The sequence below is a fragment of the Myotis nattereri genome (assembly GCF_964212035.1).
Source record: "Myotis nattereri genome assembly, chromosome: 5".
NCBI lineage: Eukaryota > Metazoa > Chordata > Mammalia > Chiroptera > Vespertilionidae > Myotis > Myotis nattereri.
In genome coordinates this window covers 58,276,272-58,291,618 of record NC_138080.1, presented here as the reverse complement: position 1 = coordinate 58,291,618, position 15,347 = coordinate 58,276,272, and the positions used below count along the sequence as shown (strand labels likewise).

Sequence of the window (15,347 nt, the reverse complement as noted above, 5' to 3'; positions counted from 1 at the left end):
TTCCTTTCTAGAAGACATTCCCCTATGTTCCCAATTCCTACGTACAGAGGCATAAGTTGGACAGTGAAGAGGCTGATAGGAAAAAAAAAAGGATTCATTTAAAATATAATGTTGGAGGATTGCTCTATGGATATCCTGAACCACCAGAAAGCCGAACAACTGCGTCTTAGAGCAAATTAACCCTGAAACATTGCTGGAGGCAAAACTGAAGCTATTCCATTTAGGGCACATCATGAGAAGACAGGGTTCTTTGGAAAAGACAATAATGCCGGGAAACACAGAAGGCAGCAGGATAAGAGAAGACCAAATATGAGACGGACTGACTCCATAAACGAAGGTGTAGGCATGAGTCTGCAGGAGCTGAGCAGGGCTGTTGAGGACACGGCATTGGGGCCATCACTCATCATAGGGTCAGAGCTGACTCAATGGCACACAACACACACACTAAAGGCAAGCCATCAGTAATACTTCAAATGCCAAATGTGGGTACGTGTGGGCAAACACTGGGGAGATGTGGTCACCGCTGGTGACGCATTCTCTGACTTAATGGGCACCGTGTCAGGGCAGAAAGAGAGAAGATGTACTGTGCAGTTCTGGGTTTGAATTCCTGTGCTGCCACTCACCCACATTGCGACTTTGAACAAGCTATTAAATCTCTCTGCAAAAGGTACAAACTTCTGGTTATAAGATAAATAAGTCCTGGGAATCTGATGTACAGCATGGTGACTGAAGTTCACCATACTGTAATGTATGTTTGAAAGTTGCTAAGAGATCCCTGTCCACTGTGGCTCAGTTGGTTGGAGCATCAACCGGTGTACCAGAAGGTTGACAGTTCAATTCCTGGTCAGGGCACATACCCAGGTTGTGGGCTCGATCCCCAGTAGGGGGCATGTAGGAGACAGCCTCTTACCAGTGTTTCTACCTTCCTCTCCCTTCCTCTCTCTCTAAAATAAATAAAAATATTTCTTTAAAAAAGAAAGTTGCTAAGAGAGTAGAGCATAAAAGCTCTCATCACAAGAATAAATTTATAACTATGTTAGATGATGAATGTAAACTAAACTTATTGTGGTAATCATTTTGCAATATAAGCATAACATTATATTATGTACCTTGAACTAATACAATGTTATATGTCAATTATATATCAATAAACTAGAAAAGGTTATTAAATCTCGCTGAACCTCTATTTAGTCATCTGTAAATTGAGCATAACTTCTGTCTGAATGAGTTGTTTACAGAATTAAATGAGATGGCACAGGTCCTGTGCCTGACAATTTAGAAGGTCCTTGATAACTATTAGCTTCCCTCTCTGTACAGAATAAATTTGTTTAATCAAAAAGGAGCTTAAGCTACAAAATGATACATGCCAATAATACCCGATGTTCCATTGTTTATCCGTGACTTAGTCTGAATGTAAAAAGAACCTGGTGTGTTTGAAAAAGGATTGAAGAAAATGCCTTGCTGTAATCCAGGGCAGCTTTGTATGTGTCTCCCTTGAGGGATGAGTTGGGAAGTCTTACTATAAAGAAGTGACGGGAGCATTTTTTTAAGCCACTGTCTGAAAGAGGCCATTCATATCTGGCCAGCAGCATGGCAGGCTGCGTTAGTTGTTAGTGGCACTCTAATTCAAGGCATCATTTATTTAGATTTCAGAAAAGTGTATGACATGGTACCACTCCTATTAGATTGATGGGCGAACAGAGAGAGGAAAATGGATCAAGAATTGGCCTGGGGACAAGGCAGACCATTCCAAACCAGCTTTTTCATTTGACATCAGATCCCGCTTGGCATCTCAGGTCCTAAAAGGAACTAAATTTCCCCAGGTTCTTTGCTCCCTGTTTGTATATTATAAACAACAACAATGAAAAGAGGGCTTTTAAAAAGGAGTTGGCAAATAATGGGAATCGGGATTTACACCTATAATTGCTGAAATGCTCTACACTAACGCTGAGCCCCATCTGAAATGACAAACAGAAGCACCAGTGACTCCGAATGCTGTGAGAGAATTCCACGGAGACCCACATTTCCCTTCACACCCGCACAGGTTGTATTATTGTGTTTTGGCTTAAAACAGAGCAAACAGACTGTGACTTCAAAAGTCACACTAAGACACAGCAGAAGCGCCACACTGTGTGACAGCCATGCTCAGACAGACACTCTTCCTTCCGCAGCAGACACAGGCAACTACAGGTGCAGAGGTCTGCCGTCCACTCAGAACCCCCCCGCCCCCGTGCCCTGACAAGCACCCGAACTCAGAACCTTTCTTCCCTAACATGGATCTTCCACAGAGCGAGACAACTATGCATTAGATAAAGTGCACGGAACTATACACGGCCTGTGATTCTATCTGCCCCAGAACAGGAAAGTTCTTCTCTTTCTTTTGCAAAATCACCACCAGCAGTATCACCACCCAGGGTGCACTCAGCATCTCTTCACAGCTTGAAGGGTATTCTGTCCAGCAGGTGACAGCAGCTTCTAAATCATCGTGTTATTAAGGACTCCTGGTGCTACCTCTAAGACATTCACGGCAAGTAAAGACCTTAGGTCTGGGCTCTCAAGCATTCTTTGGTTCGCAGGAAAGTCAGTCTAGAAAATAGTGGCAATACCAGAGGCCAAGGCACCGTGCAGCTTTGTGTTGATTCTGTTTCTCTGGCATGGTGGCAGCTGTGTGTCTCAGATACCATCTGCCGAAGGCACATGCCTAGTTAACTGTGCTATTCTCGATGTCTCCACAGCCCACGGTCCTCCCCACCCTCCCCACTTAGCTATCCCCCACACACTCGCCTTAAGTGAGCCTCCTGGGAGGGACAGCGCCCCTGCCCCATGGTCTCACTGCAAAGTGTTTGGAAAGAATTTCATCCCATGGGTAGAAGGGATATAAACATATGCCAATCTATACTGTTGAACGAATGCTATGGGTTCTCAGCATTTGCAAGAGATTTCTTAGATTGGAACTAGGCCCATGTAATCTCATTAATTACAGTCTCTACTAATTGGGAACCTGAGATAATTTTCCAGACTGACATTTATCTTGCATGAAATTCGTGCAAAAGTAGGCCTTCCTTCCCCCGGCTGCCAGCACCAGCTTCCCTCTGGCACCCGGGACCCGGGCTTCCCTCGCAGCCCTGGCTTCGTCCGGAAGGTCCTCCGAAGGACCTCCAGTCTAATTAGCATATTACGCTTTTGCTATTGTAGATTATCTGTGGAAAGAAGTTTGCAAGGTACATAAAGAATAGAAATAATATTTTAATGGTAAGGTTGAAAGCACCCAACAGAAGATTTCTAAGGACTCTGGGGCTTTTGTTGATATACTAACTACAAATTATTTTATGCTTAGTCACTTAAGCCAGCTGTCTCCTTCCTGGCCTCCTCATTTCTGCAGAGTCACTGTCATTCCTTAACTCAACCTGCTCATGGCACAGCTAGCCAGCCTCCCAGCCCAGTCAGCACCCTTGTCTTCCCCACCTGCCTCTCCCACCCCGCCTTCCCTCTCACCCAGGCCCTCATTACTAAGGCTGCCCGAGTGCTGCGGTGTCCCCACTGAATCTGCTCTCTTGTCACGTCTTCTCCAGTGATTCAGCAATGTGCTGCCCACTTGGTCTTTCACAATTTTCTATATGAATTCGTGACTCTTATACTGCAGAACCTAAGATCCTCAACTCTAGCTTCAAATCTCCTTGTCCCCAGCACAGCATTTCAGCAGAGTACTCGAGTAAATGTAGGCCCACCACATCCCAGACCCCTGGCGCCTGATGTACTTTGAGATTCATACTTGTCCTGATTTTAAGAAGATAATATGGTGCACAATGCATATTTTTGCAACACTCCAGTGGGCCTTTATACTCAAGTATGTTGATATTTCTGCAATAAAATGCATGAATTCTACCCTTGGGCTAATACATAAAGACTGTAAATAGGCTCCCATTCGTTTGTATCACTGAGTAATTTATTTTAAAAGTAATGGTTGGTAGAGCTTTTGGGCTTCCGAATTGTGGGTAAGGGAGTGGGGAGCATTAATTTAGTAGGGGTATCATGTCCAGTCATCACTGTCTGAACTTGAAAGAAATGTTTACCTGGGAAGTCTCCATGCTTCAATATTTTGTTAACTCAGATTGGTCTTCTCCACAACGAGTTCAAATTACTGAGGCTTTCCTTTACAAAACATGTCTTCAGCTTACAGGAACTTTGTGCTTACAAGGTTGTCCTTATCATTTTTAACTTTTTGCATTTTAATGCCACTTGCCAAGCATGGCCACCTTGCTTCTTTGTAAAAAGCCCCCGTGCTGTTGTGGATTTTAGTAAAATGTGAACATCACTTTGCTCATCCTCTGCCTGAAGGAAGGCTTTTTGAAGGACAGAGGTTGGCTCTCTCTCAGAATGGTGTATTTGCATTTCTAAAATCCCCGCTATGCTGGCTTTCCCCTCAACATAAGTTAACTTTTTAACTTTATCTCATTCGTAATAGAAGTCTTCCAAGCAAATCACAGAAACGCCACCTGCACACAGTGAGACATGTACTGATCTCGCTCTTTGAGGTCAAGTTGCAACATGACCATAAACCCTCCTTAAAATATAGCCGAGCCCAACGCTGAGGCTGCAATGCAGGGCCGGTGTATCCATCACGGGCGCGGGCTGGATGGGTAACAGCACTCCGACTTGCAATTCCTAGGCAGTTATTTTGACATTAGAAAGTCACAATCCATCAACTTAACAGCAGGGCGATAATTTGGGGACCAGGGAGATGGCTATTCAAAAGGACGCCGTGGGAAGTACACAGTAGTTCAAAAAGCCCTGTTTGAGAATGAAGACATCAGCTAAGCGGGATTTCCCTCCACCTCTGGAACCGGGTGGCAGGTAATGTGTTTTTTTTGTGTGTGTGTTATTTAGGGTGATGGGACTGAAAAGTCCTGTGGAGCTAAAAAGCAGGCCGGCCCCTGGACTCTTTGGAGATGAGAAGAAATGGATCTGCCATCACAAGATGGAAGGACGACAAAGCTGCCTTTTCCCAACCGTTTGTTAGACATCCCTTCCGATGACTTATGATGCCCACGCCAACATTTCTAAGATGCTGCTCGGCTCTTTCTGAGTTACACACTACTCAGATCTCCAGCTGTCTGTTAGCCGCTCCTCGGCTGTGCGGAGGACACCTGGACTTATTTCTGAAGGAGCTGCCGGCCAGCACCCCTGCTGCTAGACCGTCCTGCACACGCACCGAGCCATGGGCTCCCACCGCTCTCCTGGACAAAGGAATCGGTGTGGAGGCCACCGAGAGCTTCTGAAGTTCTCCCTGTGGCTGGGAAGGAAGGTAGCCACAGCAGGAAGCTTCCTGGCTGCGGGCTTGGTGTTGGGGTCGGGGGTGGGTGAGTAAGGAGCACAGGCTGCAGGGCAGAGGTTCTCAAATGTCCTCATTTCATAACAACTCTGAGGACACCCACGAGCCCTGAGGACGGTCATGCTGTTGATGAGGGGGCAGCAAACACATCTTCCTTTTTACTTGGAAAGGAAAGAGGAAGAGTAGGTAAGACATTATGTGCTGATGCTCAGATGGCAAAAAGGAGCATTAGATGGATATATGCAGACAGTCTAAGGAGAGTGAAATCTGGGGCAAGATTGTCTCCACAAGAACTGGAGTGGGCTTTACAGTGGCCCACACCCCACGGGGTCCTGACGGGTCCCGCCCGGGCCACCACCCTCCACTACCTTCCTGGCTGCCTCCCTGAAACACTGACAACGTGAAAAGCAAGGTATCTTCAGGGTATACTTCGCTATTTCAAAGATTAAGAACGTCACGATACGAATGAAACACCAGCAGGTAAACAACAATGGGCTGCTGAAGCAGACGAAGAGCTTTCTCACCGCCTGCATTTTCTCTTAATGAACTTTTGTGGCTGCTGAAATTGAGTTCCTCCCTCTTTTTAAAAACCTGGCTTCTTCATATGAATAACGTCAACACATTCACTGAAAGCATCTGAAAATTCACACATTTCAGAAAAGTAATTTTTTAAGCAATCAATAGTAGAAGCAAAGCCAACAGTGTATCCATACCTGGCGCTGGTATTCTCCCGTGGAGCGCGGAGTCGCCGGGCAGCAGGTCTTTTGAATTGGAGGAGAATGGTGATTGTCTAAATGTATCTTCTGAAAAGAAAGGGCTGGGGGTCGGGGAGGAGGAGTGAAGTTTAGTAAATTAAAGTTATTTAAGGTACCCAGAGCATCAGCCCCAAACACACACACACACACACACACACACACACACGCTGGATACTGTATTTTTAAAAATGGTGTTTAGAGACCGTAAGAAGCTTGTGCTTAAAACAGAGAAAGTATATTACATCAGACAAGTCCCATATGCACATTCTGCTGCTAGTTTTATATGTCAGGTGAATATATGACAGGTTGTATTTGAAAGATGGTTAAGCCCGCAGTCAGGACAGCTGAGCACTGAATTTTAGTGTTGCATTATATCAGGGGTCCTCAAACTACGGCCCGCGGGCCACATGCAAATACAAATATTGTATTTGTTCCCGTTTTGTTTTTTTACTTTAAAATAAGATATGTGCAGTGTGCATAGGAATTTGTTCATAGTTTTTTTTTAAACTATAGTCCGGCCCTCCAACGGTCTGAGGGACAGTGAACTGGCCCCCTGTTTAAAAAGTTTGAGGACCCCTGCATTATATGTTCTTCAAGTGTGTTAAGTCCAAATGAAGACCAACCATCTGGGTCAGAATCAGAAAGGCCTGTCCGAGGTTCTTCCCATAGGGGTGATAGGCTTGCCCTGGCTCACCCACAGGCGGGCACCTGATCCCCTGGGGACCAACAGTGTGCCTTAGAAGGGCAGATGGCTGGAGTTAGGGGCTGTTTCACTGATGGAGACACCTCGATGGTCCCCGCAGATGCATCTTAGAATTGTCTTGGTTCGGAAGGAGTTAAAGCCAGCTAATGGGGCTGCCCGCAAGGATACCAGGAGTACCTTCATTTTCCATGAAACTGAGGCTCTGACTTGAGTGATTCTAAGTACGCCCAGTGACTCAGCTAGGACTGGAACCAGGGACACAAACACCCAGCCAGGTTTCCACTTATACCACAGCCACAGTGAGCACAAAGCCTTTGGATGCTTTAATCAGAGGGTTTTAACCCAATCACACCATCCATCCATCTTCCATGCCTCAAACATAAACTGTATTGTGATCATAATAAGTATCGTGATCACATGTGAGAATACTGGAGTATCCAGCAGCATCTAAGAACTGGCAATACCTACTTATAACAGGGAAATTTTAATCCAGGGCACTGGGTACACAGGTGGTGGACAATGCATAGGGAGCAGTAAAGCAAGCCAGAGATAGGAAAAGCGGGAGGCCACCACCACCCTGAGGCTATAGGGACAAAAGGACTTAAATGGGAGCTGGGGCCACAGGGAAGAGGCAGCTGCTGCAGAAGACAGAGGGAGGTAGAAACACCCTAGCTCTTCCTTAAGCCCCACCCCCATCTCCATCAGGGCCTCTGATTGACTGAACCATCCCAGAAGCCAAACAGCCCGCAGGGATCAGGCCCCCTGCACACCCACAGATCATGGGAAAGAAAAGATCTGAGGGAGCCCAGCCTAGAACTCGCATGACTGGTGCTGCTTTCTTAAAAAATGCTGCAAGGCTATGGCTACTATTATTATATGTTATAAAGGGAACAGTAAGATAAGATAAAAGACATATAAATATGTTTAAGTAAAACATACATTAATAAACATAGTTTTACAGGACAGTTAGGCTAGGTTTCATGCAACGTTGTGTTGCATACTTTTTTTTCTTTGTTATTTTTATCCTTTTTTCCCCTTTCTTTATTAAGGTATTACATATGTGTCCTTATTCCCTCATTGCTACCCCCCCCCCCTGCTTATGCCCTCACCCCCCTGGTGTCTGTGTCCATTAGTTATGCTTATATGCATGCATACAAGTCCTTCGGTTGATCTCTCCCCTTGCCCCCACCCTCCCCTGCCTTCCCTCTGAGGTTTAAGTATCTGATCGATGCTTCTTTTTAGTTATATCTTACACACAAAAAACAATTTAATAGGCTTAACAGTGAACTGGCTGTAGGCTAGCAGGCACTGGGGAGTGGGGAGACACGCCATTTTATGCCAAACGTCTCATAACCTGTAAATGATACAAACGCTGAAAGGAAAAGGCCATGCAGCATGGAGTCTAAGAGCATGCGCTTGAGAGGAAGCAGTTCTGGGTTCGAACTCCAGCTCCCCCACTCAGGGCTGTGCTCCCCTGCAAAATATTAAACTCTCGGAGCCTTCACTTCTTGTCTCTAAAATGGCATGATAACAGTAACCAACCTCGCAGAGGAGCTCTGAGCACCCATCAAGGTACTCCATGGAACATGCTTTTCACAGTGCCTGGCAAACAGTAAGTGCTCCATAAATGTGAGCTGTTTTTTTACTTGTATCTGCCTACCTAAAGGGGTGATAAGTGAAACATTCCTCACAAGGTGGCAAGAAGTGCTGTTTCCTTGAATAAAATGAATGAAGAAAAGGTTGCTCTGATTTGGAAGGGTCAGCTGACTGCTGGAGGGATGAGGTTAAGTTTCAATATTTCCATGAAGAAAACTGTTTAGAGTCAGAGCACTTTTAAAGATGTAGAGACATTGGAGGATTGTTGGTCAAACCCAGAGAATAAGATTTCTCAATTCCCACCTCCCTCGTTCTGAAGCTTCCATGGGAGGCGACAGTGACATCCACGTGTGGACAGTTCACATGGAAACCACAGGCTGGCCCTGGGCACAGGGTGAAGAGCGGGCAATGGGCCTGCCTGGTACTGTCACGCTGGCTATAGCAGTCACCTTGACATCGGAGAGTCCAGGGGAGCCCATGGAACTGTTTGGTCTGAAATGTGGAGACTTCCATGGGTCCCAAGAGGGTCCCCCTAAAAGGCATCGAGACTATCACCCTTCTTGCCGCAGAGAAACAGGTACACTACCCTCGTTCCCTCGGGCTCACAGTAACCGGGAGGGCCTACACTCTGCCAGGCCCGGGAACAGATGTCAGGGAGCGCAGAGGCCTGTGACAGGGAACCGCCATGTAACTGGTGCTGAGGAAGGGAGGGTGCAGAGCTCCCTTGGGGGCTGGCCTGGCCAGGATGGCCTGCCTGCAGAAGCCCAGCTGCAACGCTTCGAGTTCATATCCGCCCAGGCCGGGAGGTGGGAGTGCAGTGGGTTACGCAGAGTTTGGATTAGAAGGATCTGAGGCTGAATTCCAAACTGGCCACTTAGAGAGTCAAGTAACCTTTTTCAAATCAATATCCTCTCTAGCCTCAGTTTCATCATTGGGAAAAGGTTTAAAAATACCATCTCTATTAGGGTGCTATCCGAGTTAAATAAGACATTTCATGTTAAAGTTCTTAGTAGATGTACAGTAAAAGAGGAACATATATATTGCTTACTAAGTATCTGGCACTGTTCTAAGGTGCTCTGTGTGTATCAACTTCACTTAATCCTCACAATGACCCTGTGGGGTAGCTACACTATTATTATCTGTATTTTGTACAGATGGAGAAACTCAGGCACAGAGAAGTTAGATAACTGTCCATGCCATGAGCGGAGCCAGCATGTGAATCCAGGCAGGTTGGCGTCCAGGGTGCACTCTCACTCGCTAAGCTGCCTTTGTGCGGTCTCTTAGCATCTAGGCAACTCATGGACAACACAGGATCATGATGCTTGGAACGGACAGAACAAAGGGAAGGGAGAGGGTAGGAGGGATGAGGGAGGATGGGAGCAGCTACTTCAGTAAGCAGGATCCTGGGACACTGCAGGAAGACTGTATCAATTGAGAAGTTGAGCAAGTGAAAATAATTTTAGTCTTTACTTCTCTCTAGAAGTTAACAGATACTCTACTTTTCGCATACTTCCACAACACCGGGGATGGAGCAATTTGCAATCCTAACCCTTCTCCACTGCCTGTACCCACCGTTCCTGGGGGCAAGCTCCTCACTATTATTAAGCCCAAATGAAAAGGGAAGGGTAACAAGGCCATGAGGTGTTGGCCAACCTCTATCTCAACACAAATATGAAGCTCATGGTGGCATTATGTCACCTAGATTGGCATCCATGCCTCAGGAAGAGAAGGAGCGGGGACCAAACTCGGAGCATGCCCCGTGGAGCATGGGCTTGCTCAATGGTTTTAGATCCCCAAGAACACTGGTCATCTTTAACTGTGCCCATGCTCTGAGGACAGATGACCGCCCTGCAACTTCGTGCCGAGTGGTGCAATTTTGGGTGTTGGGATGGTGTTCCTTAAGCTCCTTTTCTTTCCCTGTGCAGGCCACCCACTCTCAGCAGTTGCCCAGCTTTGCGGTGGATGAAGCTGGCACCCTGTTCAGGCTGCAGTGACTGAGGGGTGGGAGAGGGTAGTGGGGAGGGAAGGCCCAGGAGGTGCCCAACACAGGATGAGCCGAGCCTGCATCTTCTCAGGGAAAAAAATACATGAACACACAGCTTCACAACATCGTCGTCCCTGACACACGCCTGTACTGGCCTCAGTTACCACTTCTCCCACAAAAGGAGCCAGTTGGTGAATGTTGCAACCTCTTACTTCCTGACTCTCCAGCGACCAGAACTTGAGTCATTTTACTATGAAAAAGCCTCTCCATCAAAAAGTGAGCGAAGGAAATGAAAAAAGGCAAAAACTGTTAAAAATTGATCTATGATCAATATATTTGGTTAAAAAGTTGGAAAACGAACGGGTTGAAACTAATGGTTAATGGGGGAGGTGTCTGTCACGTAGGGAACAAATCACCATCTACCACAACATCCTCCCGTTGGCCCTGCACAATGACAGGTGACCTGGAAGACGTAGCTGATTCGTGTAAACATTCAGCACACACTCAGAAGTACCATCTAGAAGCTGTGGGTGTAGAGTTAGGACTGCCCCACACGCCATTCCTTTTCCTGCTTTATGTTACTTAAAAAAGACAAAACTTTTATCTATCCAACGTTCTTTTCTGGGTAAACATGAAATGGAGATTAAATGTGTATTTCTGTTGTTCTTCTGTAGAAAATCTACAGGTTAAAATACATGACTAGGCAATTCCAGGCATTAGACGGCCTGGGCTATAGGGTCAACAGCCCGGGGCTTCAGGACAAAAAGATTTACAGTTAATAATAAAACAGTCCATAAAAGATTATGGCGCTAAGTAGTGATACGTTTTGCTAAGTGCTGACTGTGCCACAGGGATCTCCACCTTTAACATCTGCGGGCCAACAGGGAGCTCGCTGCCCACAGAACAGCCGGTTTGCCACCCCTCCCGAGGGCCACCGTGAAAACCAAAACACCAAGGCGATTCTGGGTGAGATGCCATAGCAACACGGAACTGAGAGGAAAAGGAGAAGGTGGACACAGTATGTAAGGGAAAGTTAAGAAGAAAAACTTTGTTTAGTAATGACACAATAGTTTTTAAGGAGTGACAGAAGAAGTAATTTTTTTTCCTTCTAGAAGGCAATGATAATAACTCCTAGGACTGAATTTGGAGATGGCAAATTGAAAAGAAAGATTAAACATAGAAAACAAAAAGATCTTGCTCTATAATGGTTTTTTTTTTACTAAGAACACATAAGGATCTATGTATTTTAGGGTGGAATGAAATCCTATTAAATGTAAGGGTTTCTGTTACATCATCCTGAGTGATATTCTGACTTCAATCTCCAAAGAGACAAAATTTTCTTTAATGAATAAAAAAGATGGGGTATTTTCAAGTGAAAGTACTTGAGTCTCCATCCAGCTTCCATATTTTTTTCTGGGTAAAATATGTCTAAAAGAATTTGGACTAATTTTTAATATTTCTAAAATTGATTTCGGAGAGGAAGGGAGAGAAAGGGAGATAGAAACATCAATGATGACAGAGAATCATTTATTGGCTGCCTCCTGCCTGCCCCATATTGGGGATGGAGCAGGCAACCCAGGCATGTGCCTGACTGGGAATTGAACCGTGACCTCCTGGTTCATAGGTCGACGCTCAACCACTGAGTCGAGCCAGCTGGGCTGGGTTAATTTTATATTGCTTTGTTTTATTTTAAGAAAATGTAAAGAATAAACGATCTGACTCAGATATTTCTGAGAAGCTACATACGGTGAAAGGAGAGCCAGAAGCCCCAGTCCAGGCTGGAAAAAGGCCATGGGAGCCAATGTGTCCTCCCTCTGGCTGCCCCCTGGCAGGCCCCAGCATGGACCACAGCACCACATGCTATTTACCCCCCTGTTAGCGGGGCCTTTCTCAGTCTCCACTTAGTCCCAGCCATGAACTCAGTGCACTGAACCACTAGTTTTCTGTATCGGTATATCATGTTATTTTTAAAGAACTGAGATTCCATGTACAGGTGTCCCCCCCCCCCAAAATGTACACACACTTTAACAGTTGATAGCGCAGTTTTGAAAATGAAACGTATTTTCATAAACACTGCCTTTACAATTACTCAAAGCGTGTGTATACATTTTTGGGTCCACCCTATATTTATCTAAAACCATTGTGCTGGCATTTTTAAAACTCTGACCTCTGAACCACTCAGACCTTGAGACGGACCCAGGAGTGACACACTGCGTGACATTGTGAAGTGCACAGGAAACACTAGTTGAAAACAATCCTTCAAGCCTCCAAAAGCCTCAAGAAGACACGGTGATAGACCAAAGTTATTCCAAGAGTAAATCTCACTCCAGTTCAAAGACTTTCTGAATGTGTGGAACAGGACTGCGACCGCGGAAATGGATACAGTAACTTCCATTTGGAATCTCCATGTATATATAACAAAAGTAAAGGAAATGACAACAAACCGGAAATGTTTTCTTTGAACAAAACCCAGACCTTGCTAACAATAACAGAATACAGTCCTTGCCAAAAACCAGAACGGGTTTGTCTTTTTTTTTTTTTTTTTAAAAAAAAAGCTTGCGCAACACATCAATGAAAAAGATGGGATTACTTGAAGATAAGAAAGAGGGGGAAATATTTGGATTAGTTATAACTACCTTCTCAACATTTCCTCAAGGACTTTAAGGCCAGAAGGAACTTTCTAAGAAGCAGGGGCAGCCTGCATGAGAATACACTCACAACTCAACAACAAAAATGTTGCCACTTTTTAAAAAGATATTCATTGTTTTAAAAAGACCAAATAAGATGATTTTATTTTCACCTTAATTATCACAATGAATGCAACTTTCTTTACTTTTAGGTGGTGCTTATTTTTTCTCAAATATGACCATCCTTGATTCATTTATTTGCTAATAATTTAAAATAGAATAATAGATGCTTAATATTTTTATATATCTATATGTTGTAACATATTTATAAATGATTATATTTAAAATATACAAAATGCTTAGGTCCACAGATTTTTAAAAAGAATCTTGAACCCTTAAAAACCGGGCACAGCAATTGCTAAATGCCACACTGGACTGTACGCGGTCCTCCTAGCTTCCACCTTGGGCTCTCGGTTTCATTTCGGATGAGAGATTGTGTAGCTTCATTTCTTGTGAAATGGACCCAGACATTGACCGTTTAGGTGGAAAAGTCAGTGCCCATTTTCCTATGGCCATTCTTGTCGTCAGTTAAAAAAGTAATCGATCATGAAAGAAAACAATGTTAATGGTGCTCATAACAGTGTCCCTCCCTCCTCAATCCTGCAGAAACGAGGGCCCCTATTCCTGAACGGTTTTATTTGTTTACTTACTAATTTTAATAAAAGTATCCAGGATGCAGGTCAGTGGGCATGGGGGTGGAGAAGAGTGCTCAAGTTTAACAGTGACTGGGCCCTGGAGGGTGCTGCTCCGTGGTTAGAGCGTCAGCCCAAGCACCGAAGGGTCTTGGGTTCTATTCCCAGTTAAGTGCATGTATCTGGGTTGTTGGTTCTCTCTGCACCCCCTGCCAGGGCACATGTGAGAGGTAGCCAGTCGGTGTGTGTGTCTCTCACATCGATGTTTCTCTCTCTCTGTCTCTCAGCCCCTCCATGCCTCCCTCCCACTCTCTCTGAAAAGCAATGGAAAAAATATCCTCTGGTGAGGATTAAAAAAAAAAAAAAAGAAAGAAAGAAAAGACGGGGTTGGTGGTGTCTCTGACCTAATGACAACCCTGACCATCCAAATAGTAAATCCCCTATTCAAGTTTAAAATGGACACAACAGAGAAGACCTCCTCCGACCCCAGTGGACCAGGCCTGAAAGCCCGGTCATTGATCAAGTTCGGTGCACACATTTTCAAAGAAAGAACTGTAGTGAATAAACATGAATTAATGGCTATGCATTGGCAGGCCTCGGCGGGGGCATTTATCTACACACTGAGGCTGACATTGCAGATTCAGTGGGTTCTAAATGGCGCTTATGAGCAGATGGAGAACCAAGGTCCCTCCATCATTCAACTACCCCTATGGGCACCAGATTTTCTTCTTTAATTTTTGAGGTGAGGAGAAAGCTAAGACGTGTTTCTTTCTCCTCCTAGTCCATTGGCATTGCTGTGCACTTGGCTGGCGCCTATCAACAGAACCTTCTCAGCAATGATAAAACCAATCAACTATATTGTGAATTTTGTAAGGTGTACAAAGGTATTGTAGAAAATATCCTTATTTTTTAGAGATGTGTATCAAAGAATCTGGGAGTGTTATGATGTCTGGGATGTGATGTAAAATCTAGGGGGAAAGACTGGTGAAGTAAGCATGGCAAATGTTTGTTTAATCTGGGTGGTGGGATATGGTGATGTATTACATTATTCCTTCCACTTTGTTTTAAAATTTTCATCATTTAAAAAATCATCAGCAACAAACAAAAAGTTCAATCCACACAAACCACCAAATGAAATAATAAATGACAATGAAAGAAAATGCACAAAAGAACAAATACAAATGCCTCCCCCTGAACAAAATGCTTGATAACACTAGGAATCAATAAATAAAATGGTTATAACTAGAAGATATCATTTTTAACCTCCCAATTGGTAAAAACAAATTTTTAATGATAAAGCACAGAGATCCTTGAAATATTCTCTCTCTCTTTCATTAGCTTATGGTAGAATCATAGATTCAACCTTTCTGAAAGTCAATTAGACAATTCATAGCAAACGCCTGAAAACTGTGAATGCTTTTGTCAGTCAATTTATTCCAGTACCGTTTCTATTACCAACAACTTGGGAAAACAAAACCAAACACAACCCTTCATACCCATTAACAGGAGGCTGATTAAGTCTGTTATGACATGCAAACACTGAATACTATGCAAACACGAGAAGAACAATATTGACATGAAAAGACTATATTGCTAGTGAAAAAGAGATTACAAAACTGTATCTATAGTTGTAGTTGATTTTTATAGGAACATATATG

General features: G+C 44.4%; 1 protein-coding gene across 1 annotated transcript in view; it reads right to left on the bottom strand.

Annotated features, from left to right (window-relative positions):
* Nucleotides 1-15,347, bottom strand: part of ZNF827 (zinc finger protein 827) — a 166,675-nt gene that overhangs the window by 51,597 nt on the left and 99,731 nt on the right. Inside the window, exon 8 of the mRNA XM_081091637.1 lies at nucleotides 6,046-6,149. Coding sequence (XP_080947763.1) covers nucleotides 6,046-6,149 — 104 coding nt within the window. The remainder of the gene's footprint in view (nucleotides 1-6,045; nucleotides 6,150-15,347) is intronic.